This window comes from Pleurodeles waltl, chromosome 1_2, assembly GCF_031143425.1.
Source record: "Pleurodeles waltl isolate 20211129_DDA chromosome 1_2, aPleWal1.hap1.20221129, whole genome shotgun sequence".
Taxonomy (NCBI): Eukaryota; Metazoa; Chordata; class Amphibia; order Caudata; family Salamandridae; genus Pleurodeles; species Pleurodeles waltl.
In genome coordinates, this window is record NC_090437.1 from 93,986,311 (window position 1) to 94,013,184 (window position 26,874).

Sequence of the window (26,874 nt, forward strand, 5' to 3'; positions counted from 1 at the left end):
CGTGGTTTTGGGATCTTGGTTGTCGCAGTGGGCGAAAAGGATTATTTGTCAGGAGTACTGTAGTGATAAAGTTCCTATAATACTCAATTTTGCGCTGCAGGAATTCAACAAAGCAAAGGCAAGTCTGGTATGAGGCCTCTGACTAGTCTACGACTTTGCATCTTTGGGGTACAAGGTTTTCATCATCTTAGTTTTATGCTAATACTTCTAAATTCTAGAAAATATTCAAAGATTTGACTCCATGATGTACATAATATAGAGCGATAGCTTTGCTGAATGCTGACAAATATACTCTAAAGTTATTCCAAACTGTATTAGTCTATTGTTTGCAATACTAGTCTCTAATGAACAACATGGGCTTACCCCTGGTTCAGGCACCGCTAACCACATATATGTGGTTTCAAGGCTTTCAGACGAATCGGAACAAGAACATATTCCATTGGTGACATTTTTGGGGTTTAGAAAAGGCATCTCTTCTCATGCAGTAGTCATTTTTGAGCCATGTTCTTGAAAAGATACTATTTCAGCAGTAGTAATTTGACTCAGAGCAGACTCTTCGCAGTTTGGCAACTGGCTCCATGCGTGTAAATTGGGAAGCTGTTTGGTCTGTTCAGAGTTCCAAAGAGAGACCACCTAGGAATGCCCATTATCTACAACAATACGCTCTGATTAGAGCTATATTTAAAATATTTCTGTTTGGTACTTGGACGATGGTCTAACTGTATCATGTTATGTATTTTCAAATGGTTAATGCTACCTACGGTTATACAATTAGCTGAGCAGTTCGAGCATATCTTTGGTTATTTATTTTATGTTACTAAAACAAAATGATTGATAGCAGGATTGTCACCTTTTCATTCTTCTTACATAGTTTAAACTCTGACATTTCTGGATGGTGAGGATAATGATTTACCATATGGTGTGGTAGTGTGACCTCACCGCGCAGTAAAGGGCACAATTCCCATCAGATCCAAACAGGTTCGTTTGTGAAACGTTAGCTCAGTACTGGGTATCTGTGGCTCAAAGCAGTCAGGCTTTATCAAAGGAAAGTGTAAAGCATTAAGAATTACCTAAACAGTTGAATAGAAGAAAATGCAGCACTATAAAACTCTAACATCAATTAATAAAAAATAGGTTGTATTCTTGTTTTAAATAGATACCTCATTGACCAAAATCCACACGAGGATTCTGAAGATATACATTTTTAAAGCAACAGTAATCGCAGCTTATCACTAAATGCAATAATGCAATAATCTATAGCGACTCACAGGTTAGGCTGAGCCACAACAAGTAACTTGAATGTGGCTGTAAGGGCACTCTGATGAAGTCCACCTGTGATAGGGAGCCAGTTACAGGGACTGGCCAGGTCCAGTTGAACAGTTACCTATTTGTTTAAGCAATGTCCAGCTGCAAGTCTTATGGATGAAACGCCATTGAAGTCAATTGAGAGGTCCTGATGCAAAGGATGCAAGATGCTGAAGAGGTTCATGGATGCGGAGGATGCTGAGCTGATGTTGTGGTCTTCCTGTGGTCATCCCTTGCTTCATGAACTTGGCCTCAGGAGTTGATGTACCCACAAAATCCAGCACACAATACTATTATACAAATGGTGAAGGAAATTGGCGCTCACTGCCATGCAAGTTTTGTGCTATACTACACTATGTAATCAGTTGCTAGACAGTGCAGTTCACAGGGAACACACCCAAAACCCCTGACATCAACAATCATTGATTGTTGAAAAACAACAGTACATATTAAGGCACACTTCCTCGAAGGTCCAGCAATGTGTTGCAATCTTCACAGTTTTATTTCCATGTTCATCTTCCAATCAAACTCCAGCCTTCACAATTTTATTTCCCTGTACATCTTCAGATCAAACTCCAACCAACACGTGTTTCGTCTGCGATATAACCCAACTGGTTCAGCAGACTCAGTGCATTTACTAAGGGTTGGGACTCTGTCTCCCAGGCTGCACCTCGGCATTCAGCAGCAAACAGGCTTATTGGTGCTGGGCTCTCAAAGGAGCATGATTTTCAGGTTTGATAGATGTGTGATAGTGAGCTATCTGACTTTTGGAGTCACCATCTCTGTCTGGGGCTTGGGAATAACTTTTTCATGAGTGGGACACCACAGGCACAGTCTTTTCTTTGCTAGCCTGGGATGCTGCCAGTACAGTCTACCCCTTGATGCAGCCTCTCTCTGCTCCAGTCCAGTAGGGCACTCCTTGTTCTGTTCTCCCTCCAGTACAACTGTAATTTGAGGTCTAAGTGCCAGGGATGCCACTTTAATGCCCACTGCAAGCTTAGTGGGATGTGGCGACTGACTAGCCAATGAGCTACCAAGTCCCTTCCTTCCTAGTGATGACGTCCTAAGAAGTGTGGCATTTAGCTAACTTAAATGCATTTGTCTGCACACTCTCAACATGGCAGAATCCTCTCTTGGTATGTGGAACTCCTTAGCCCAACCCAGAGGTGTGGCTAACTTGGGGCTACACCCCCTGTGAAAAACAGGTTTGACAACAGCTTCTACCACTCTGCCTGAGATGCCATTCTGTCTGCTAAAAAAAACATTAGCCCCTTCCAAGTGTGAATACCATTTGCCTCTTAAATGTGGCTTACCTTTGAAGCTCGCCTTGTGGGCTCACATCCACTCTAGTCATCCTGCCAGGAGGAAGTTACATCTCTTCACTCTGCAAGTCCTTTGTTTATTTCCTGAGAGTTATTCTTAACTCTTCGCAGGAGGGTAGAAGGCTGTCTCAAGGACAGCAGCTTGTGTGCAACTGTAAATGATTTCTGGAAACTTTGGACAACAAAGTGGCAAATTTCTAAAGTTACCATGTATGCAAAAGTTACATTAAGTTGGACCTGGACAACAAGTCTAATTAATGATATGATGTGTTTGATACTTTCAAGTATCATTGAAGATTTAGTAGTCCTATTTGAGTTGTCAGAGTGTAACGCCATACTCACCAATGGGCTACTAGCCATCCCACAGTAAAAAAGACAATGCAATGTATTTACTGTCAAGACATGTAAAATTAAGAAATCAAATAAGCTTCATTATACTATAATGCACCCTGCCTTTAGGGCTCAGTAGGCCTGCCATAAAGGAGACTTATAGATATAAAAAAGGAAGATTTGGGCCTTGCTAATGGTTGTAATGGCAAAGTCCAGTTAGCAGATTAAAAACTACTCTGCCAGTTGGCAATGGCAGGCGAAAGTCATTCTATACTTTGTCACACTTGTGGTGGCACAATAAGTGCAACAGTCCACACAGGACACTTACAGGTCTTTGGTCATCCCGTTACCATATACTAGGAAGTTATAAGTAAGTTAACTTATGCCAGTTGTGGTCGAGTCAGTTAGGCATATACTTTTTTAAGGGTCAAAGTACTGGCACTGAGGCCTGTTTGCCAGGCCTCGGGGCACTTTCAGAGTCGAAACACCAGCAGTATTGGTCCCAAAACTTGGAAATGGTCATGCAAAAAGAGTTATTTCTTTACAAGGATACTAGAGTTCGTTCTAAATCATGTAAACTAATTTCTCTTAGTTACTTGCCTTTGCTTGCCAACACCACAGAAGGGCTGAAAACATTGGCTAATCTACCTCTTACATTTATTGAGTGGGTCAACATATTTTAAATCCATAACGTGTTATAATTTTATAACTTGTAAGAGAAGTTCATTATTTTGTGTTGCATTCCTTAGAAAATTAAAATCTATAGTCATATCTTTCATTTGGGGTAAAAGGGTATCACATCAGGTGCTTACTTGCCCGCAATCTAATTTATTACACATTTTAACAGTTTACAAACCCTTCAATTTAGTAGTAGTACAACAGTACTACTAAAGTACGTAGGGCCAGAAGTACTAAAATTAGTAATAGTCATTTTTTGTGAATCACTATTTGGTAATTGCTATAACTAATGTACAAAAGTTAAATCTGGTCCTCAATTCTTAATTAGCGATACATAGTGGGTCGCAAATAGACCTACCTCATGAATATTATTAAGGTAGCTTGCAATTTGTGACCCATTAGGATTTGCTGACATCATAGGAATGGTGGTCTGCTGGGTAAGCAGACCACCAAGTCTGTGACTGCTTTTAAATAAAACAATCTTTAAAAAAAAAAATGAAACATTTATTTTTTACTTTTTAAGAGTAGACAGTGGTCTGTGGGACCCTTGTCTGCTCTTAAAAATATATTTTAACCATTCTCAAAGGAAAAGGAATCCCAAGGGGACCATTTCCCATCTACAAATGGGTTACTACCAACTTTGAACTTTTGATAAATTATGAATGTTTTGCAACCACATTTCTGTTGCAAAACATTAGTACATAACATTCAGATTCCCTGTTTGAAAAGAATGATCTGAACACATCCCTTCCAAATAGTGATTCTGCTTTTGGTTGTAAATCCAACCTATGATTCACTATACTCTCAGTTTGGTGTTTGTACATTGGAAAACTCATTTCTTTCAGTCATAAAAGGCACGATTCTGCGTACTGGGTCATTTGCAACCAAACAAATGCATTATACATCCAACGCTAATTTCTTTATTTGTTTAAAAAAATAATCTTAAAAGAGCAATAGAAATAATTCAGTTAGAAGAAAACATCAGTTGTATGAGTAAAAACAGATATGAGCCATTACAATAAAAACAATAGAGTTTTGATGAGACACTGCTGATTTCAAAAAGTCCCCACTGCATAACATGCCAGTGGATTACAAAGGTACCGTAAGAAATACTGTATAGGTTTACATTTAGCAATCTAAACTCATTAAACAGGCTTTAAGAAAGGCTGTCCTCAATCACAAGACAGACAATTTAGTACAATCTTGTGGTTTTGGGAGGCTTTAGCATTACACCATACCAACAACCAGATCAACACGGGAGCCAGCATAATGTTGTCAGCTACATATTCCAGTCCTAATTTCTCATGCATGAAACAACTGGGGCTGTCTGGTGGTAACCCTTATAATTACATGCAAAAACAGTTCTCCTCCCACTGTAATGTGTGTGGATCTGCAATAACCCTATAGCCGTGCCCCATACATTAGAACTGGAATAACTGTGCATTGGCAGGTTTCTAATAAGGGCTTGACAGGTTTGTTTCCTATATCACATGCAAAAAAAGAGTACTTGGGTGAACTTCAGATGCCTAGCTGATAGACACGGGTACCTGGACCCTAAAGAATCAGATAATACACTCAAACATGAAAAGTGGCTGACCCTGTCTATTCTTTTTACTTTGGTGCTAAAGACTATAGTTTCACTGTTTTTGGGGCCACACACCAACTAAAACGATTTAGCTAAGTTGTAGTGCAGGTGAAAGTTGTCCATAAACTTAGTAAATTTGTCAATGAGGATTTCAAGGTCGTTAAGTGTCCTAGACATTAATGCCCCATTATCGGCATATAAAAGAGTTGAAAGGGAAGTTGCATTAACCATCGACATATCTTGACCAAGAGAAATTCAAAAGGAGTTGAGGCTCATAATATATCATTAAAATTCAAAAGGAGCAGTAGCACAATCCTGTCTCACCACTTTGTTCACAGGGAAGAGCCAAATACTTTCCCACCCCTCTGTGAATCTTACAGAAGCTGAAGTGCTAAAGTGTGAAGCATAAAAGATCCAAACAAGTGAGGATTCAATGCCCATGTTTAAGAGCAGCTCCCATAGTTTAGCTCTATTCACCTGAACGTTCTACAAAATGCTATTCACACACCTCCTATCTTCTTCTGTGTGGAGATCTCTGCCCCGACTGCACAGCCTTTGCACACATAAGTATACTTTAAGTATAAATGTGTGTGGGACATAGGAGAGTAGCTGGAAATATGAATGCTTGCTTCAAAATGGGAGGAACTAAGGGAGAAAGAAAAAGGGGTTTACGGAGTGACATGCAAGTACCCACCAAAGAAAGAACCCATTTCTATTCACAAATTGCACTTCTAAAGTTTCTAAAGCCAAAAAGGACTCAAAAGAGTTGTAATTGTACTTAAACTCAGACCTATAGTGAGGCCAGCACTGTACCTGGCCAACCTCCGGTACAAAAACACCCTCTCATAAAAAATACTAAATGTAGGGGCTTAAAATAAAACCTGTAAAAAATAATGTTAATTTAAAATAAATTATTTAAAACAGTTAACAAAAATAAATAAATGTATTTTAATGTTTAAAAAAATGTAAAAATGAAATATATTTTTTTTAGCACGGTTTAAAATGCAACATTTATTTTTATTAAAATATAATAACATTCCTTCCAATGAATTCCCTATATCACTTTCAGTCATTTTTAATACATAATAACACTTTTTTTTTTTACTTTGGGTGAAACTTGTTTTATAATTTAAATGTAAAAAAAATATATATAAATTTGGCTCCACCCCTTGTTTCAGGGTTGTAGAGAAATGTAAGTCTGTGCTTTCAAATAAGTTTACACTCATGAATGATGAATAGTCAAAATAACTACTGTTACCCAAAAGTGTAAGAGCAAATGTACATGTGTAGATCTACCCATTTGTAAGTTTACCTTTGAGGATAGGTCTCATTTACTACTGTTTTGGGTCATATTTGGCTATAATAACTTTACAACTGACGTTTGTGAACAGGAATTAGCCTATTCTTCTGTGGGTGGTACATGTCCCTCCCTAATCCCCTCCTTAGCCCTCACTTAACCCCTCTTTACTTCTCTCTGAAGCCCTCCAGCTTAGTAGTAAGTGTTCACCAATTCCTAGTTACTCCCGCTGTCCCTCCCACATTTACTATTAAAACCTAGGTGTACATGTGTAGATACCTTCATAGTTGAAGTGGCGATCTCTGCATAGAAAAGGGAGGAGAGGCAGTGGTGGAGACCTCCACACGTAGGTTGGTGAAACGTATTTTGTAGACTGTGAATAGTACTATTGTAGTACTACTAAAACTACCACAAAATGCAGTTTGTTAATCGGCCCCATTGTATTAATGTGTAACAACATGACCAGCTGGAAAATACACTTTTTATTTGCGTTAACATGTGTCACTGTGGTAGAAAAATGTGCATTTACCCGCTAAGAAGTCTAATGGCTCTTTTTTCTGTATTGTGTTTTTTAATTAAACACTTATGATGATAACTGTATTTTAATCATTTACATGCCCAGCTTTGTAATATGAATTCAGTGACTACTGCAGTGATGCTACATGTGAGGGCTTCTGTTGCGCTGTACTTGCCATATATAGCTGCTTAACAGGCAAACTGAAAAAGAGGGTGGATTTCATCAGGCTTATATTCTTACAAACCATTTTGCCCGCCTAGACTTCTGGCCATCATCTGTCCTGCTAATACCATATTCCTATGTAATTTGATATTCCACAGTTTTAATAAAGAGATTGCTAGTAGCCTGTATAAAAATCCATGGTATGTGTTATGTAGATTGTCTTCCTCCATGGATTGCGTGTATTTGTCTTGGTTGGCCTCATGATATGACTTAATTTGTGTTCTTAAGCCCATTGCCATCTCAAATGGTATCGTAATTGGAGTTGTAGAATGTGTGATATATTTAATTAAACCATTTACTGTGGTTCAATTATATATAATCACAGACACATAGGCAAGGATATTCCTTATTTGTTGAGGGTAGCTGCAGTAAGTGGCAACAATAGCAGAATATGTGCATGTCCTAAGGTGTGTTTATACATGCTGTGCTGATGGTGGATGGAAGACCCCTGCATTTTAGTGAGAATGCAGCAATGTCACAAAGCCAAAATACAGTTTTTTCGCTGCATTTCATATTTCCAGTTTTGTGGTAGTACAGCATGCCAGAGGGAAGTGTCATCATTGTGATGTAATACCAAATATGGTTGTATCTGTTGGAGCGAAGGTTTTTAATAATGCTTTTGTGGCACAGAAGTCAGCATTAGGTGACTTTAAATTTGCATTGAAAGCTTAACCTTGATGCACTAATATGTATTTTAAAGTGTACACGTTTTGTTTGATGGTACATTGTGCCTACCGTTGGTGACATCGTGCCTACCATGGCAGAAGCTGTGCCCAACTATGTTTAATAAAAAGCTAACCTGATTTATAACAATGTTAGAGAATTATTAATCATTGGAATAAATTATGATGAGTAGAAGATAATTATGGTTCACGTTGATATATATGAGTTATTAGTTTAAAGTTATATGTGTGCAGAAAAATAAATGCACATTTCAGTCATATCTAATGTAATGCATTAACAAAGATTGCAATAAACATTGAAATGCTTTGCATATTTTGTGATATATTAATAATGAGCTAAATTTATGAGTTTGCATATTGTGCGTGTTTTATTAATGGCAATATTACTTCATTGAATTTCTTGTGTTAGAATAACTAGGCCTGAAGTTTCATTTTTGTAGTAGTAATGAAAAAGCTGAATAATTTCTTTCCCTTTAACTTGAATTTCTCCATTAGGTTGTTTCACGTTTAGCAAAGAGTTCTATTGTATTATGCGTAAGCTTTCAACCTTAGAATTCGTACATTGAGAGCTGGAAATTTTAATATTAAGACAGACCCCATTGTTTAATCATTTGGTCCTATGTGAAATGAAAACATTGTAGTTAGCCATTGGAAGATTTCGGAATGTATCTAGTAATGTACAGAGTTGCTAGTTATTGCCGGTGTCACACGGAGGGAGAGATGACTTCACATCTAACCTGAGAGAATCTGGAGATGTTGCAACCTAATAGGCGTTTAATTTTTCATTGGATATTGTTCTTTCTACGAGATATGGTCCTACTCAGTCAGCCAATCAAATTGTTTTGGACATTCCTAGTTAGGCAGAGACTCTTGCAACTTCTAGTCAGTCTTCACTTTGCCTTCTTTTGGCCCTCACCCCGTTAAGTCCCCACTTGATGCTTCTATTGTTAAGTCCCCTCTTGAAATGTGTTTGTTAATCTGTCCCATGCAAGTTCCTGATGTGCAGCTTGTGTTCTGCACTTTCACCTGATGATGTTTCTGATGAACTCCGCTGGCTCTGAAGTGCTCTGCTGACAAACCTAAATTGTATGTTGATCTCAGGAGAAGTATCATTAAATGCAATATTATTTGCCCCCTTGCCTTTTTTTAATTAGTTGAGTATGCTGACACCTGTTTATTTTGTTTTTGCCCACATGTGTTGGTCCGTTCCCACACATGCATGTCCTAATTCGCAATAGCAGCAATCTTGCGCACTATTTACATGACATTGTGGTTATAATAAAGCTTTTAAACTTTTCATTGATTGGAGTTTTGTTTCCATGGCCACATTGGTTATGGTGTTCAAATTTGTTGTAATGATTGAGATTTGAATGATTGTATTTGGTTAACCACACTTTTCACTTGGTTCAAAGATCCCATCGACCTCGGTGGAAGCGTTTTCGAATCCTGGTCAGGAGGGGAAAGCACATTCGCATATCTTGGGTATAGTGTGCTGTGCATGTGTTATTCACGGGAGTATGCTGGTGAGTCTGTATTCCAACCATAGTGGGATTTACTTTATTTTGAATGCCTGTGACATGCTGCCTCCATTTGCTTGATCACATATTCTCTGTATCTCCAAATGGCCAGTTAGAGATCTTAGTGTTGGCCTTTTCCAGTGTGCCTCATTTTCAGAATAAATATTAGTTTGCACGAAAATGTATGATGATCATCACCATTGAGTTCCTCTGATTGATATATGTCCAAATAGGAAATATGATTAGATGCAAAGGTTAAAGTAACACTAACAGTTACACGGTCAAGAGCTATTTAATGGACTGTGAAAACATTCATTCAGAGATCAAGATTTGTTTTGTGATCGGCGTTTCTCTCCTGCTGGCTACTGACGTTTAATATGCAAATTTCACAAATCATATATTTCTGAGAATCCAGAAACATCATATTGGTGATATGTACAGATATCACATATGATACACTCCATCCCTAAACTATTTTTATGGCAGCCCTGTTTCTGGGAATAATTTAAGGTATTGTGCTCAATATAAGGGCAGAGATGTGGCCTAATAGCCTGAGCTGGTGCTTTTGGAACTTGGGAACTAGGTTATTTCCCCGCTGTCGACTCAATATGTTGTGTTTCTGGACAAATCTGTTAGGGCCTTATTACGAGTGTGGCAGTCCAAGGACTGCCCCATTTGCGGTGACAGTCAGAACGCCGCAACATTGGCAGCCCGACTGCCACATTACAACCCTGGCAGTGAGACCACCGTTCCCACGGAAACATGGTTCCCGATGGTATGACAACAGTATGAGTTGTACTCAGTGACGGCGGTGCTGAACTCAATGCCACCTGGCTGATTACAACTCCCCTTACCTCCAGCCTTTCCATGGCGGTTTTATCGCCATGGAATAGCTGGCAGTAAGGGTGTGCTGGGGGGCCCCTTGCCAAGCACCCTGCTTTGCAGACAGTGTGCATTTCGAGGGTGCTGGTCAGCCCCCTCTGTGCTATGGTATAGGACTCGGCTCCCTTAAGGAATCTTAGTCCTATATCGTAGCACTGTTTCTGCCAAACTGACCGGAGGGAACGCACTATTACAATATTCCTGCTGATCAGCCTGGCGGGATCATTGTAATAGGGCGCGGGGACGCCACTGATATGATGGTGGCATCCTCCCTGCTGCAGCTGACAGCCAATCTTATAGTGAGGCCCTCAATCTCCCTGTGCCACAACAAAAGTCTGATCTTGTATAATGTAATCTGGTGCTCATGTAAATTTCTCTGGTGCATTTGGGCCAAGTTAGCTCTACATGAAATATGTATTTGCCAGCATCTTTATTTTTTATTTCTGTAAATATCAATAAAATAATCATTTGCCCTCTTGTTTGTGTTTTTTTACAAGTATAAATCATTGACTTTACATAGATGGTTACAGTTTCTGTGCATTTGCTCTTTCAAAAAACAATGTAGAAACTCATTAAAACACTGTATTCTTTTACAAAATAGGTTCAAACATTGTTTAAATATTTTCTGTGGACAATCTGACTTATTTGTTAAAAAGGTTAGGTTTCTATAACCATAAGCACTGATTAGGAGGTGAACCATTGACTCACATGGATTCTAGACAATGGTGGCTGATACCTTGAAAGTGACATCCTATAATAAAACCATGTGGTGTTGCTGTCACCATTTAGAGCCGTTGGCAAAATCTTTAGAGGTCTAAACATGCAAGGATTGTACAAAGTGGACATTATAGACTTAGGGCTAGCATTTAATGTGTAGGCTCGGAAGCTCTTTTTGGAGAAAGTATATACCTGGATACAAAGAACACCCCCAGAGGCTCTGGTCTACAGTATATATTAAATATGAGTCGACTAAATGGGCAATAGATGATGTGTAGCCTTTGAAGCAGCAGTTAATAAAACCACAAAAATGGCTTTCATTAATGTTTAATCATTGATAAAAACATACACATTCCCTTTTGAATCTGCATCCATCCACATTTTTCATAGATGGGGCATTTCTTCATCACATATTGTTTTTTCTCTAACATTAAATACTATTGATTAAAATGTCCTGCTTTTACAGCCTCTATTGCTTTCCTTGGATTTCCTGGATTGGTACAAAATACAAACATAAAATATTTACTGAAATAACATATTCTGTTAATTTAATGTAATAAACATACAATATTATCCACTACTGTTTCTTATTCCAGGGTGGTCTACAAGTAAACTTACTTGCTTATGAACATTTGACAAATATTCATCAACCTTACTCCATATCTTTTTTCATTTGTCAGTGCATACAATGATTTGTGTTTCCTCATTTTTACCATCTCATTCAATGGCTGGGAGTATTCTAGTGGTTGTGAGGACTTCCACATCTGAGTGATCAGCGATTGGGCTACGGAATTAAATAAATTATAATTTCCATTGCCTTTTAATAATACTTTCCAAGCTTTTAGTCCCAGAGAAGGATTTGAGGATCTTGATTTATTTCTGATTTGATGCATAAGCTGATAAATATATATAAGTCCAGCTATTTAAAAAATGTGGGCATGATCAGCTTATGTGACATTTACTCATTTTGGCGTCTTGCCCATTTGTCTGAGATAAGTCTAGTAAATTTATAAAGAACTGCTGGTTTGTAAAACAACCTCAACATCATGAACAATTGCAACCATAAAGAATTCCAAGAATTTTGGAAGCTCTTCAAATGTATATTCAATGCTTCCTTTGAACAGCATTAAACCCAATGCAGATGAGATATGAAAGGGACTTAATTAAGGGAACAATTGTGCTATACAGAGAATAATATACACCTCACATACATTCAGTAAGGTTAATAGATTGTTGAAAGACATTTTCTTTTAGAGATCCAAGAACAACTAATGGTCAAATTTAGAGTTTGGCTGACAGGGTGACAGAGTTCCCTGTCTGCTGAAATCTTGGCCACCTACCTCATTTAGTCAGGCAGACTGTCAGCTTTCCCTCTGTGGAGCCTCACGATGACCCAGTCATTGGAATACTTCCTTCGATGGCCAAATGGGGTAGAGGCTATTGGAAGAGCACTACACCACCCACCCATTTTACCTTTTTTTCTGACTAATAATGGCTCCCACACCCTTGGGCAAAACTCCCTGGGTATGGGGAGTATTAGTTACTTGTTTTTCCATATGTTTTTGAAAAACAAATTATAACATTTGGTAAGCAACCATCAAAACTGAAGGTTGCTGACCATACTTTTTGTATCTTGACAGGAACTGCCAAGACAGCAGTTGCTATCAAGGTACAAAGGTCACTGCTGCCCCACGGGTGATCTCAAAATTCGGTGGATGATAGTCAGTGTGGCTGACATAATGTTTTCCTCTTCCCTGGCAGATTATACTACATCCACCAAGCTTTATATCTGGCACTAAGTCCTAGATGAGTTCAGTTATATTAAACACTTCCTAGTACAGAACGAATTGATCACCTCGAACCAGATTCAAGAAAGGATGAAAGGACAGGAACAATGGTACCTGTATTCATATAGACAAATCACGAGTGCACCTTTAACCTTACATAGAGTATAATCAATATCGGCAGATATAACATACAAAATATTCTCAAAAAACAAGAAGATTCAAAAGTATCTGTCAATATTAAAAAATATTTAGTGAACTTGAAGCACATTTCACAAGTAGGCATACTAGAGAAATGACATAGAGTAACTTTCTTAACAATTTTCATGAGTGATCAGAAAATTGCAAGTCCAGGTTCATGAGTCTAAATGTCCAGTCTATTTTTTAATATTACATAGCCTAAACTGAAAGAATATGAATTGCAATAAGTGTTGCATTTGCATCCACTCTAGACAGGTGAGATGAAACCATCATATGGTGAGAGGAATGCAAATGGTGGCTGTATATTAGCTGATTGCTCAAAAACTCACAATTGTAATAGTAATGTCTTGTTTCTTCTCCCATCTCCAATCAATATGACCTTGCTATTCCACCAGGAATAAGTACATTAATACTTTGCAACCTAACTCTGCATCTTTGGTGGGCAGTTGTCTGAGATCTTCAATGCCATACATTAAAGTTATGCAGTAAGCCTGAGCCAAAGCATGCATTTCTTCATCCAGCATGGGGTGACCACAACCCCCAGCATCCACCAGCTAGCCCAGGAGAAGGGACAGATTCATCCAGGTGCTCTTAAGTGTGACCAGCCATCACGGTGTGGGGATACCGAAGTCTGCATTTCTGCAGCCAGTGCGGGGGAACCTCAACCCCCAGCATCCACCAGCTAGCCCAGGAGGAGGGGCTGATTCATCCAAGTGCTCTTAAGCACAAACAGCCACTGTGACACGGGCTTCATGTGGGCATGTGCCAGGGTGACTACCGAGCCAAGAGGGGGCCCATCTTTGCATGTCATCGACCCGAGGAGGCCGGGCTGGGCCTGGCCCTCCCTTTGTGGCTTCAGCTTCCAGGCTTAGTGTATCAGCCATCTTTGCCGATTCTTCATCGAAGGCTTAAGATGTGACTCACTCCAAGGTATCTCTATATTTCTGACTGTCTCAGTCTGTTTACTCTGGGCCTTAAGTGTATTTGCCGCTCCTAGGGCTCAACTCAAGATTTGTCTTGAGAGGCTTAGTGACAAGTTTGTGGTGAAAGCCAGTGGTTTTAGGGCCAATATGTGTCCGCACAAGTCGGGGACATCTAACTGTGCCAAAAGCCAAAAATTCAACACTGGATGGGTTTATTGAGCAAGTGTTGGAGGTAACTGATAAAGAGATTCAGCCTGCTGAGTGGTAGTTGTCCCTTGCTGCCGATAGTCTTTAATTGCCTCCATCTACCATCTTTGCTGAATCATCTGTGCCCAATGGAGGGCCTCAAAGTAGTCAGTACAATGGCACTGTGTCTAACTGCCATTCAGTTTTAGGTTTCTCTCTACCCTCAATGTCAATTTTACTCACCTGGTCTGCTGTTCTCTTGCGAAGTGCATGAAACACAGCAAACAACCTAGATCAACGGTTACTATGGCAGACACCCCGGCCTTGCACACCAGTGACTGTTCCTGCACCCCTAAACCTTCTTCCCAGGGCCTGACTTGGACCTTAATGCCATTTTTACTCAGATGTCAGATATTCTCAATACAGTTTGAGCCTTCAGCCTCTCTCCTGTGCTTGTTGTCAATAGAAAGGAAATTGATCAAGATTGTGGGGTTTGCAACATTGATGAACTCAATTCTTCTACTTTGTTAACTTTAGACAGCTGTGGCACTGAAAGCAATGCATCTGTTAGGGAGTCCACAGCGTCATCTGCTAACAACCCAGATTTGGAGAATACTCATAGTCATTTCATCAGATCAACTCCTGACCCTTCCTGTCCTGATAGCAAGGCATAATTGCTGCACTGGAACATCTCTAGACTTACGGCTAAAGTCAAAATGAAGAACTGAGTTGTTTTTTTATCAGCATATGATATTGTTAATTTACAGGATACCTGGGCTCCCGGAGATTTGGTCTGTTATGGTTTCACCTGTTTGTCTATCCCTGCTACTCCATCAGTGATGGTTGGGCCTAGGGCCGGGTTAGCCATTTGGTTTATGACCACTGTTGACTATATTATTTCACCCAGTCCTACAAACAGTAGGCTTTTTCAGGTGTTTACCATTAAGTGGACCAGTTTTTTAAATTAATCCCAACTTGAATCCCTTTTCGATTTTAATGATGAGTTGCAAGTCAACCCCGCCAACTCAGACACTAGTCAGAATATTTTTTGGCCAGACATTTTATTGCCAATCTTGTCACTGAGGTAGAAGGAACAGCCAGTTTAGACCTTCAGACTTCTAACTATCATTCACTAGCTGCCTCTGCCGGCCCAGGGGACCGTAGAGGTTTGATGTTGCTTCCCTATGTGCTTAAGCATGACCTCTGAAACAGGTTCAAATAGGCTGTGCAGGGTGTGTCACGAATCACACTTTTGCTTGAGGGGCAGGCTTGTCTACTATTGATTACATCTTTGCCAGCAGGAATTTGTCAGACCACATTAAGGATGGGGCGGTTATCCCTAGTAATCATATCCACTCTCTATTATGTTGGAATGCCCAGAGCACTGTCCCCAGGCAATCACTGTGGGAGGTCCTAATTTACTCCAGAGAAATGATGGACTAAGGCTAGTGTGGAGGTCCATCAACCCGAATCAAGTACAGTGTAGGCTTTATGGCAACAATCTGACCTTACATTTTGATTGCCTTAGACCCACTGGTGAACTTAAATGCAGCATGGATATATTTGTCACCCTAGGCAATAACATTAGATCCTATTTCCTTAAACAGATAGCTTTCAACAAGAACTCTACACATTCCTGGTTATGCAGGGAGCCCAGGACATGCCTTTATAGAGCTCTTAGGGCAACCCGAGGGATAGGGTGACCATTGCCCACAATAGGAGGTGTTACAAATTGTCTATTACAAAAGACGAAGGCTGAATTGAAGGATGAAGCTTGGACCACTTTGGTCAGTTTCTGCAGGGCAAAAGATGCAGGTTAGTTCTGGAACACAGTCAAACAACAAAATCCAGAAAAACTATTCTAACCTGGTCTGTACTAATATCAATGCAGAAACTTGAGTTGAACATTTTAGCCAAGTGTGCCACTCAGCCAATATTGATTGTGGGGCACTTGATTTGAATTGGTCTTCGTATCTATTGGATATTGAATTTACCGTAGAAGAAGTTGCTGAGGCCATCTGCAAAAGTCCTAAGTATAATGCTCCGGGTACCAATGGGGTCCCTATGGACCTTTATAAATTGGAGGTGGACCAGCGGGCACCTGTTATTACCAATTTTGTCCACGCTGCATGCAAGAGTGGCCATTCGGAGTCATGGCGCTCAGTCATAATTGTGCCCATCTTCAAAAAAAGGTTACAGGGCCGCCCCTTGTTGCTATAGACCTATCTCCCTCATTGACTCTGCGGTAAAAGTTATTGGCAGTGTAGTTCTTAACAGAATTATGTCTGGTCTACTGCTAACCATATTATCTCTGACGTTCAATACGTCTTTCGAGCAGGAGTGGGCACACAAGAGCGGTGCCTTAATCTGCATCTCCTAATTAAAAAATATAACCTAGCAAAAGTGGTCATGTTTATTTAGCATTTATGGATCTGGCATGCGCTTTTGACAGTGTGGTCAGGGCCAAACTCTGGGACGAACTACATATCGAAGCGGTTGGATTCTGACTTGGTGTCCTTTTTAAGAGCCTTCTACATAGATTTGAATGCCACTGTGAGATATGGGCTAAATGGCCAATGTAGCAAGAGTTTTGGTCTGGGCTGAGGCATCCGGCAAGGCGTGTTTTAGCCTAATTTGGTTCCTATTGTGCGATAATGACCTTTATTCTATTTTAGTTAATAAGGGAAAGCATAAGCTAACTGTGAGTGGGTGGAGCATCCCTGTCCTCCTGTACGCAGATGATGTTGTCCTACTATCAAGGACACTTCCTGGCCTCCAGCTACAATAAGACATCTTGGTAAGTTTTATTGATAGTCTAGGCCTGGTTACAAACTTGTCCAAAACGTTTGTCGTGACTTGTAGCCCCAAAAATCTAAAACTGCAAAGCACGTGTTGTGGGGCGTTCCTATTATAAGAACATATTCATTTTCTTATTTGGGGGTCACATTTAACTCCCAGGGGTCTTGGGACCTATGCCTGAAACAAAGGAGACTTAAGTTCTGCAATTCAATTGGTTCCTATTTTAGCCTAGTCTCAAAAATAGGCAATACGCCCATTGCACCCATGGTCGAGATTTCCAAAAGAAATTGCCTACCTGTCCTAACTTATGGCTCTGGCTTGTGGTCTTGGCAACCAAGTTCTTACATGATGAGGAGAACAGAGTATGCAGATGTATCCTTGGTGTTTCGCCAGGGTTCCTATGAATGCTGTTCATGAGGAACTGAGCTTATTGTATGTAGCTGATGTAATCAAACCGTCACCGTTAATGTTATGTTGTTTCTTTTGGTGTAACCCTGAAGCTTCTTTGAATAAGAGGTTTATATTTGATTGCCTATCATGGGAGATGATTACTGGCATCCCGTGGTTAACATACGTTAAGGATACCTGTAACAAGTTAAGCAGATCCAATATTTATCGTGACCCAGAAAACATTTCCACTTAGGACAAAAACTGGGTTAAATCCAGGTTCAGGGACTCAAAAGGGGGGAAGAGAACTGCTGGAGCTGAAGAAGCCGGCCAACAGGGAGTACCTTCTTCAAACCACAGTAGGGCTGGAATTATATTTGAAATTGATGCCCAAAACTTGGTGTAGGGCTTTACTGACAAGATTAAATGGGATCAGATCAGCTGTCATCTCTCGTTTCCTCTAGGCCAGTATGATCACAATTTTATTTTGGTTTGCCTTTGTGAAGAGCACTCCTTGCAAACTTTGGCTCATTTTGTATTTTTGTGTAGTTGTTACCCCTGTTCCACCAGGTTTTTAATTCCTTTCCTTAAAGGTGCCTCAGTTAGGAGACATATTACAGCCCTTCTATTTTTACAGAAGTATGCCTAGGCATGTTTTCTTTTATGAAGTATGTCCTTCGCCGAAGAGACAAACACTATGACGGGAGCTTTTATTCTTCTTCAAATGACTTCCAATATCCGTTCAAAATTCTAACCATAATCATTAATTCACAATCCATACGTCAAAACGTGTTTCGTCTGGGGACTACCCCTTGACTTCATCAGGACTTCCCATATCATAACAACTTGTGCCTCAAACCATCCTTGTAGCTCAATTGTCGCCAAATAACTTGTCTAACTGTTCGTATCAGAACTCCTTGTCTCCTATCAATACGTGCTATGATGCCTGTGAATCGGCGTATCCTTAATATACGTTACATGTTCTATTTGCGAGTGTGTCGGAAGAACTGTCACATTCTTTGACACGGAGTTCTGATACGAACAGTTAGACGAGTTATTTAGTGACAACTGAGCTACAAGGAGGGTTTGAGGCACAAGTTGTTATGATATGGGAAGTCCTGATGAAGTCAAGGGGTAGTCCCCAGACGAAACACGTGTTGACATATGGATTGTGAATTAATGATTATGGTTAGAATTTTGAACGGATATTGGAAGTCATTTGAAGAAGAATAAAAGACGATTGGATGCAACCTTTGGAGTCAGTTGGAGGAGGACTGTCTTTATTATTGGCAAGGATTTGAACTATGAAGTAGCGTGTGCCATTGCAGTATGTTTATTGAGTGACAATTTCTATTGTCAATTGGGACCTTAGTGAGGGTGAGGTCCTAGCTATTGGCACCGCTAGATTTATGAGAAGAGGTAAATATTGAGGTAGAGCGCCAATTGCTCTTATATTCACCCCTAGGAAGTCGATAGTCACTATGGCAGGAGCTGTCTTGATTTTTTTTTGCGATTTCCATGGGTTTCTGGTCGATTGCTGTGCCATCTGCAAAGTGTCCCATGAAAACTTGGTGCTAAGTGGGTTGTTTTCGCTAATGATAGGTGCCTTTTATATTTTCTTGTTTGTACGCTGCGCTTCAGCTAATGATATTTGCTTTTAGGCTTTGAATTTGTTTGGAGTACAATGTTTTTCTGTGTCTGTATTTTTAAACTTTTTTCTTTTGTTTTGAGTAATTTTTAAATGTTTTAATGAGTAAGTGCTTTATGGTTTGCATTAATGAACCGAATAAAAGATTACATTAAAATTATCTAACAATCCTCACTGTCAACAGCCAGTCTCCTTTTGAGAGCACAAGAAGAAGATGTCCTCTGGCTTTGCTTCTCTTTGCCGTTCCTTCTATTACTCCAGTTTTGGGCTCCAGCTGCTGTCGGAGTGGAACTGTGGAGCCTGCACTGCGACGTGGGAAAGTTAGAGAGAGAGAGGGAAAAACCTGAATGAAAAACATGTATGGCTTCTGAAGATATTTTCTCAAAGTTGACAGAGTCCTGGAGATTAACCGTGGGGGTTCAACCTGCCATGTTCAATTGGCTATTATCTTCTCCAGCCTCATGTCATTTACACTCTCAGCATACTCTCCTCATGACACTGTTTGTTAGCATCTGCTTGTCATTTCTCTATTTCCGTATCATTCAGGGATTCCAAAAGAATATAAATAGCTCCTGATAAAACAACATATGCTGTCATAGTATAAACTGGATTGCATAGAATACATCACTCCCAATGAATCCCATGCCATTTTTCATTGAGATATACAACCCTTAAAATGTCCTGTAGTAAAATATTTAATTTGAAGGGATCACTTTTTTAAATAGTATTGCATTATCAAATTCTATAGACTGTTCCTAATTATCCGTGCTGTTCGTGACACTATAATACAAGATGCAGTCGAGAAATGTAAGAAAAGTGACAAAGTAGCATCTCCGTTCATGCAGATGGGTACAAGACACATACTGGCACATGAAGTGGAGCACCTTAAATGTCTCGAGTGAACAGAAAGTGCTGATATTTCACGCTCAATTTAGCAGCGACACTTATTAGCAAGAGCAAGTTTTTGGGCCCCTGTACCAGTGAAACTACTATAGATCCATAAATAATGTGTTGATGAATAAATAATGTTTTACATTTACATTTTAATTGCATATTAATCTCAAACAAAATAATGAAAACCCTCATTTTCTTCCCCGACCTTCCACCATATGTGATTGATGCCTTGGTGCTACTTCAAATTTATGAGTTATTACAACGTTTCTTACCACATTTACAAGCTGAGTGAGCGCCACTTCAAAATGCACTTTAACAGGGTCGGAAACATTTTCAACAGGCCTTATATATTGGTTGTAATGTCCAAACAACTTCTTAAAAAGACGCTCTTCTGTCTCACAAAAGGAGCACCCTGTGAGGCAAAACACAGACAAATAGCATGATAAAGTTTAAACGCCACACTAAATAATGTTTAGTTTTATGACACATCAGCATTTGGTAATAAATTGCACACTTGTAATCACTTTTGTATCACACACAAATAATCACTCCAACTACAAACATTCCATCAATTCCTGTGCACAGAGATGACCTATTGTTATGATGCAGATTCACAGGGAACATCAACTGCAATTACCAATGACATTATCACCATCAATGACATATTCAATGACTACTGTACATAACTGTATGAACCATTGTAACGCGAGGCAAGGTATGTGCATGGAAGCAGAAAAAATGATTAAAAAACATTCTGTATATGTCTATGAAAGGCCAAAAAAAATAACTTTTCTGTACAATTTATACCGGGAGAAGGGCTGACAATTTAGACTATCCTCGGAGAGCAAACTACTTGTATACAATATACTATGAACCGACAGAGTCTGAATACTCACGATAGAGAGTAATGGCCAAATCAACTTGAAGTTTTGGGTACTTAAGGGCTGAAGGTGTAAGACCTTGAAATGTCATTGTACTGTTTTATAAAATGTTCACTTGCAGAGATGTACTGTGTGCACATAGATACAAGGAGATTGTTAAACATCATTAGCATATGGTTGAACTTCATATATTTTATACAACAAGTAAAGCACAGTTTCAGTTAAATCTGTTTCTTTTTTCACCTGTTAAGCCAGATGTAGTGTTTCCTGGTAGAGATAAACTAATCATAAACTTCAGAAAACGTTACAGACTAAATATAATACACAGTTGAAGCTAGGAAATACCACAAGTGGTGAAACCTGCAAAGGACATAGAAACTATGAAGTATAAACTGTAGGTGAAGATGATGCCTACATGATGTTCAAAGGCCTCAAATCATTGGAACATATATGTGTGTGTATCAAGAAATTAGGTTGAAGATAAGGTAGGACTAGCAGAGATGTGAGTGAAGAAAAGCTCTTAAACTGTGCCTTCACAAGGGTCCACTAAAGTTATGTCATCAGTGATGTAATTGGCGGTGTGATATATGATTTCAGCAGCAATGTAATCAATGATGTAAATTTGCGATGTCACTAGCGATGTTGATGATGTCATTTGAGATGTGATCAACGTTGTCAAAGATTAGTTCATGAGCTGTGCTTGGCCAGGGCATGTGTTATAGTTTGTGTACGTAATTTTATATGAAATGGAATTGCGCAGTCATAGCCTCATAATTAGAACCTTGTTAGCCATTTGGAAAATATTATATTTTATTACAGGACAAATATGCATTTGGTTACGGTTTACAATATACACAATGTAATATTTGGATATTTATATTTAGTATGTATTATAGTATTATGCCATAGTGCCCAAATAAATTCAATTCAGGAAAAAGGTATTTAACTGGAAAGAGATGGTTTCCCTTCTTTAACAAAATGTAATGGTCAATCATTATGAAGGCTAAAGAGAAGTCATAAAGTATCAAAGAGTCAACGAGTGTTAAAGAGTTCCATCAGCACCCTCTTATGGCCTAGAGGTGACTGAATTGATATGAATGTGATGGGACCCGTAGTGCTTGCTTCTCTCACTTGGAGCTGGGAGAAAGCTGCAGGGAGTAGAACTACGGATGTACGCTGGTACATTGCAACAGATCTAGGTGATCTCCAGCATGTTAAAATTTGGATAACCACTCTTTAAGGGAAGTGGGACGGGAATGGTGTGGATTTCAGATACAGGGCATTGGCAGATATCACCCATGTTTTAAATTATTCTGCATCCAGGACAGTGGCAAACGTGCAGGAAAAAATACTTTTATTGCTCAATTGCATGAACAATGAAGCCATATTGAGCCTAAGTGGATTGGTCCAGACAGAGACAAGACTGCTCCATTTGTGTCCCAGATAGCCATATTTTCCTTCCTCTGTGTGTATATAAACTTTCCACCAGACACTATTGCCTGATTCCTCACCTAGTTTGGATGTCTGCAAGTTCTTTAGTTCTGGTGCCCTGTAACGTTTTCTTGGCATGAAGGGGGCCATTTGTGGTGCACTCTGCACGATACCTTTGAACTGATCTACTATATCGATACTGTGCACTGTCTGGTGTCCAACCCAAATCTGTTAGGCAGCTTCTTGTCATGGACAAATGATAAAAGGTGAGCAAGGATCAACCACCTGCCAGAATGCCGGAAGTTACTTTGGGGCCAATCATGAAGGATCTCATTGGTCATGGACTGTCTGTTGGATCAGCAGAGGAAAGCACAGTGAGGTGGGTGGTTGAAGTTATTTCAATCAGAAATTACATTACATTGTTTATTTCAGAATAGCTCATGGCAGACTGGTATCTGTAGAAGAAAAACTAGTTTAATTGCAGGGCTGAGAGCAGAATTACTGGAATCTTCATAAAAAAGCCACTGACATGGATAAAAGAAATCGAAAAGACAAGGTCCACTTTTTGGGAATTACCGAGAAGGTGGAAAAGGATAACACCACAGTTTTCCTCACTCATGTCATCCCACGGCTTACAAAACCAATTTTTGATTTGCTCTTAGGAGAATATTTATTTGAAACCACATCAAACAAAAAAAGCAAAAAATTGGTTTGTGGCCCTTGCACCTGTTTGGGAGTAGGACATTCAATTTGTAATACTTTAACTGGCTTTATTGTTGGTAAAATTGATGGAAAAACAGAGAATCTGAGCATCCTAATCACTGGAGAAACTGTTGGACTCAGTGGACGACTTGTTTGATGACACCTCAATGAGAACAGTCCCTCTCATTTGAAAATCTGACTCTGGAATGATCAACCTCGACCTTTCAGCTGGAAGAGAGAGAGAGGCTGGTAAACATTATACAGCACTGGTCATCAAGAGAAAGGAACATATATAGACAACAGTTGGGACATGGGTATAAAACAAAGTCACACCTCACAGACTTCTGAGAGTGACTTTGGGCAAACCTCTCACCCGATGCAGGTGACATAGGTTCTGCTGTGTAACATGATTTGCATATTGTAAGGTTTGAGTATTCAAGCTGTGGTCAAAACTATGGTGGTTGCTGCTGTATTAGATAGCTGTCTCAGTATTGCACAACTGCATATTGTACCAGGATGTTGCCCTGCTTTTATAGATGATACTGTCTTGATTTCTTTGAGATTTAGTGCCATAGATCTCCTTCTTCTGACCCCTGTCCAACAACTCAGTGACACTACAGTTCAATGACTATTTTTGAAATATTGTGGGTTATTGTGGTTTTGTTATCTGGGTCACAATATGGGCTTGCACCATTGATAATTGTTGATATGAAACTTGCCACCAAAAGTATGTTTTGGTCTGCTCACTGCTTTGAGCTGTAGTTTGACTCACCTTTAGTACTGAATTTCTTTGCATTTCCCCATACTCATTCACTTCACCTTCAATTCCCTGCAACTGCATAAACATAAATACCTATATCTTCCACCTGCTTTTTTCTGCCTTTGTTTTGCGCCTTCCTACATCTTGTATTAAACCATAATAACACTCACCAAGTGCTCTTCATGACTAGTATATTTCTGATACCCTCATTTATTGTGGAGAAGTTAGTTTGCCATGATCTATAACACCAGCCTGTTGTAACTTTGCCCTTTCTGCAGGATCATCCTAGAGTTCAGCCTTCTGCTGCTGGACTTGTTTTTTTGTTGGTCGTAGGACTCTGTGCCCTTCACTCATTCTAAACAGTGTTAAAGTGTGTGTGTGCAGTTCTGTTTAAACAAAGCCAAATTGGCATATAAATAATTGGTACATTTAGTTCACGTATAGGTCCATAGTATATGGTACTACCTGTACCAAGAGCCTGTAACTTAAAGGCTACTAGTGGGCTGCAGCACTCACTGTGCCACCTACTGGAGTAGCTCCTTAAAACATGTGTCAGGCCTGCCATTGCCACTGCAGCTTGTAGGGCAGTTTTAAACTGCTGTTTTGACCTGACAAAATAAACCTTATGCTAGGCCTAAATGTTCCTTTTAATCAACCCTAAAGTACACCCTAACTGCTCACAGGGCAGGATAGATGGTATTTAAAAAGTATGACATGTATATTTAATGTTTTACATGTCCTGGCAGTGAAAAATCTTCAAACTCATTTTTCACTGTGACAAGACTGGCCTCCCGTAGACTAACACTGGTTTACCTTGTTACATTTTATAAGTGATAAATTCAGTTGGAAGGAGCTAGAAACATATCTCTCCCACTCATTTTAATTATAGTTTAAAGCCTCTTTGATAGTAAGGTTGGACTTTAAATTATTATTTTGGAAAGCCACTTTTAGAAAGTTGACATTTCCCTGCCTGAAGTTGCTGGGACCTTCCAGTGAATTGCCAGTTGCCTTGGGCTGGTTGCTAGCTCCCGCGCTTGGAGATGTGTATTGGAGCAAGGTAGTACACAAACAGCCTTGGTGTAGAGGAGAGTGGGTCTTCCTGACAGGATGGCTGGGGAGGAGCAGTTGCAGCTGGGTCCTACCCTGATTACACTTCAAAGGGGTCTGCCTCAACACACACTAAGGCACCTGCCACCCACCCTTTCCCTACCTTTTGTTTCACTAGCCACACTGGAGCCAAACCCAAGGAAGAGGGAAACACGGACCAACACTCGTGTAGGGGCTATAAAAAGGGTTTGTCTCATTCCCACAGGCTGGCACTGGCTATAAAAGTGGCATCCTCAGCACCTGAAATAATCAGAACACTTCTGTACCTGAGAGGATTCGGTAGAAAGACTGCCCTGCTGCCTGAAGAAGGAAGACTCAACCTCCCTTGCCTTGAATCCAGGACCCCAAAATTGACTCTAAAGGTCAGTTGGATGACCTAGTGTTTGAACTACGGGGATACAGCAAATTTCCAGAAGCCTTTGTGACTTTCCCGCTGACTACACCAAGTGAACCTGACCTTGTTCCTCTCTGCTGGCCTCTGTGTGAGTGAGTCCAGACACCCAAGTGTTGTCCTGAAGGTTCTGGACCCTTGGCTGCTTTCAGAGTACAATTCTCCAAACTATATGAAAGCTTAACGGGACTTAATCCCAAGCGACATCTGATCAACAGCTTTGCCGAAGCTGAGAGGTACCCGATCAGTGGCTCTACTGGCTCCGACACCAAGCAGAATCAAACAGAACCCACTCAATGGCTTCACTGGCTCTGACTCTGACTGGCACTTAATCGATGGCTTCACCTAGTCTGACCCTGAGAGGCACTCAATGACCAGCTTCCCCAGATTTGACACCAAACTCTTCTGAGTAGCCTCTGAGTGACTGTGAGACCTCATGATGATGCTCTCTGTCATTGCCAAGCTGCTCTTCAGACCCAACCTGCTGTCTGGCTCCACTGGAGACCCTTGACCTCCACCCCTTCCACAAAGACCAACCTGGTCCCTGTATTCGACCCACAGCTCCATCACTTTCCGCCTGAACGTTTGAGATTGACCCGGTATAGTGTGGTTGGTGTTTAGCCCTTTTTAGTGCTACTTTTAGTTAAAACTTAAAAAACTCATATCTCCAGTTCTACTTATTGGATTTTTTTTCATCTTGGTGCAATTTTATTTAATAAAATAGTTGCTGTTTTTCTAAATTGCGACTGTTCTTGTGGTGGGATTTCAAGTTATTATTGTTCAAATGATGCATGAGCATTTTACGCATTGCCTCTAAGTTAAGCCTGAGTCTTTCAGTGCCAAGTTACCAGAGGGTTAAGCCCAAGTTTATTCAGTGACTTTGATTCATCCCGACAAAGATTGTGATTATTACTTGAAGTGGTTTCTCACCTCCTTAACCAATAATTTCAATTCTTACATAGCCATAGTGTTCTAGGACTGCTACAACCAGCATACATTGTGACTACTCAAAAAGTGTTTTGAGGATCTTGTCACATCACAGTATTATATTCTGACATACCCTGGGAATGACAAGCACTGTATATAAATCCCTCTCAGTTTGTTTGTTAACTATGAATGGTCTCACTCATTTTGTGAAATGAAAAAATGGGCTCATCTGCCTTAGCTCCAAACACCCGAATATAGCCCTACTACAAATCTTTCACCCAAGTTTTTTTAAATCTGTTTTTATTAGTTTACATTAACAACCAAAGGTGAAGCCAAATATGTGATACATTACACATTGTTGGAGCGGTTCCATACATAAGCATGATTATCACCACCACAAAATGTGATACTATTGATAACATAATTGTGAAAAAGGTTGTGGTATTAAAAACACAGTTCCATACGGGGAAAGGTAAAGGGGTAGCTAATGATGTGCGGGTGGTGTTCAGCCATCAGTAGGTGGCAGTGGAGACAATGATCTGGATGCAAGAGTGTAGGCGTGGGTTACCCGTGCCCCCTTCATGTATGATTACTGTCAAGTGTTAGGTAGGCATGAGCCATTCACACCCATCCATGTCTGGCGGGCATTTGCAAGACTCAGCTACCTGTTTCAGGGAGGGCATGTTATTCTTGGCTTCAACTTTTGTAATGCATACATCCCAAATCCCACCTCCTACCCCAGCCCCACCTGTCGCATGCAGAGAGTGCAGTATGCTCATCTCCGCTCAAGTCCATTGT

At 40.0% G+C, this 26,874-nt stretch overlaps 1 protein-coding gene across 1 annotated transcript in view; it reads right to left on the bottom strand.

The window, feature by feature from the left end:
* CHRNA6 (cholinergic receptor nicotinic alpha 6 subunit) overlaps positions 1-26,874 on the bottom strand; it is a 297,310-nt gene that overhangs the window by 112,576 nt on the left and 157,860 nt on the right. Inside the window, exon 2 of the mRNA XM_069236624.1 lies at positions 20,150-20,289. Within this exon, the coding sequence (XP_069092725.1) occupies positions 20,150-20,289 (140 nt within the window). The remainder of the gene's footprint in view (positions 1-20,149; positions 20,290-26,874) is intronic.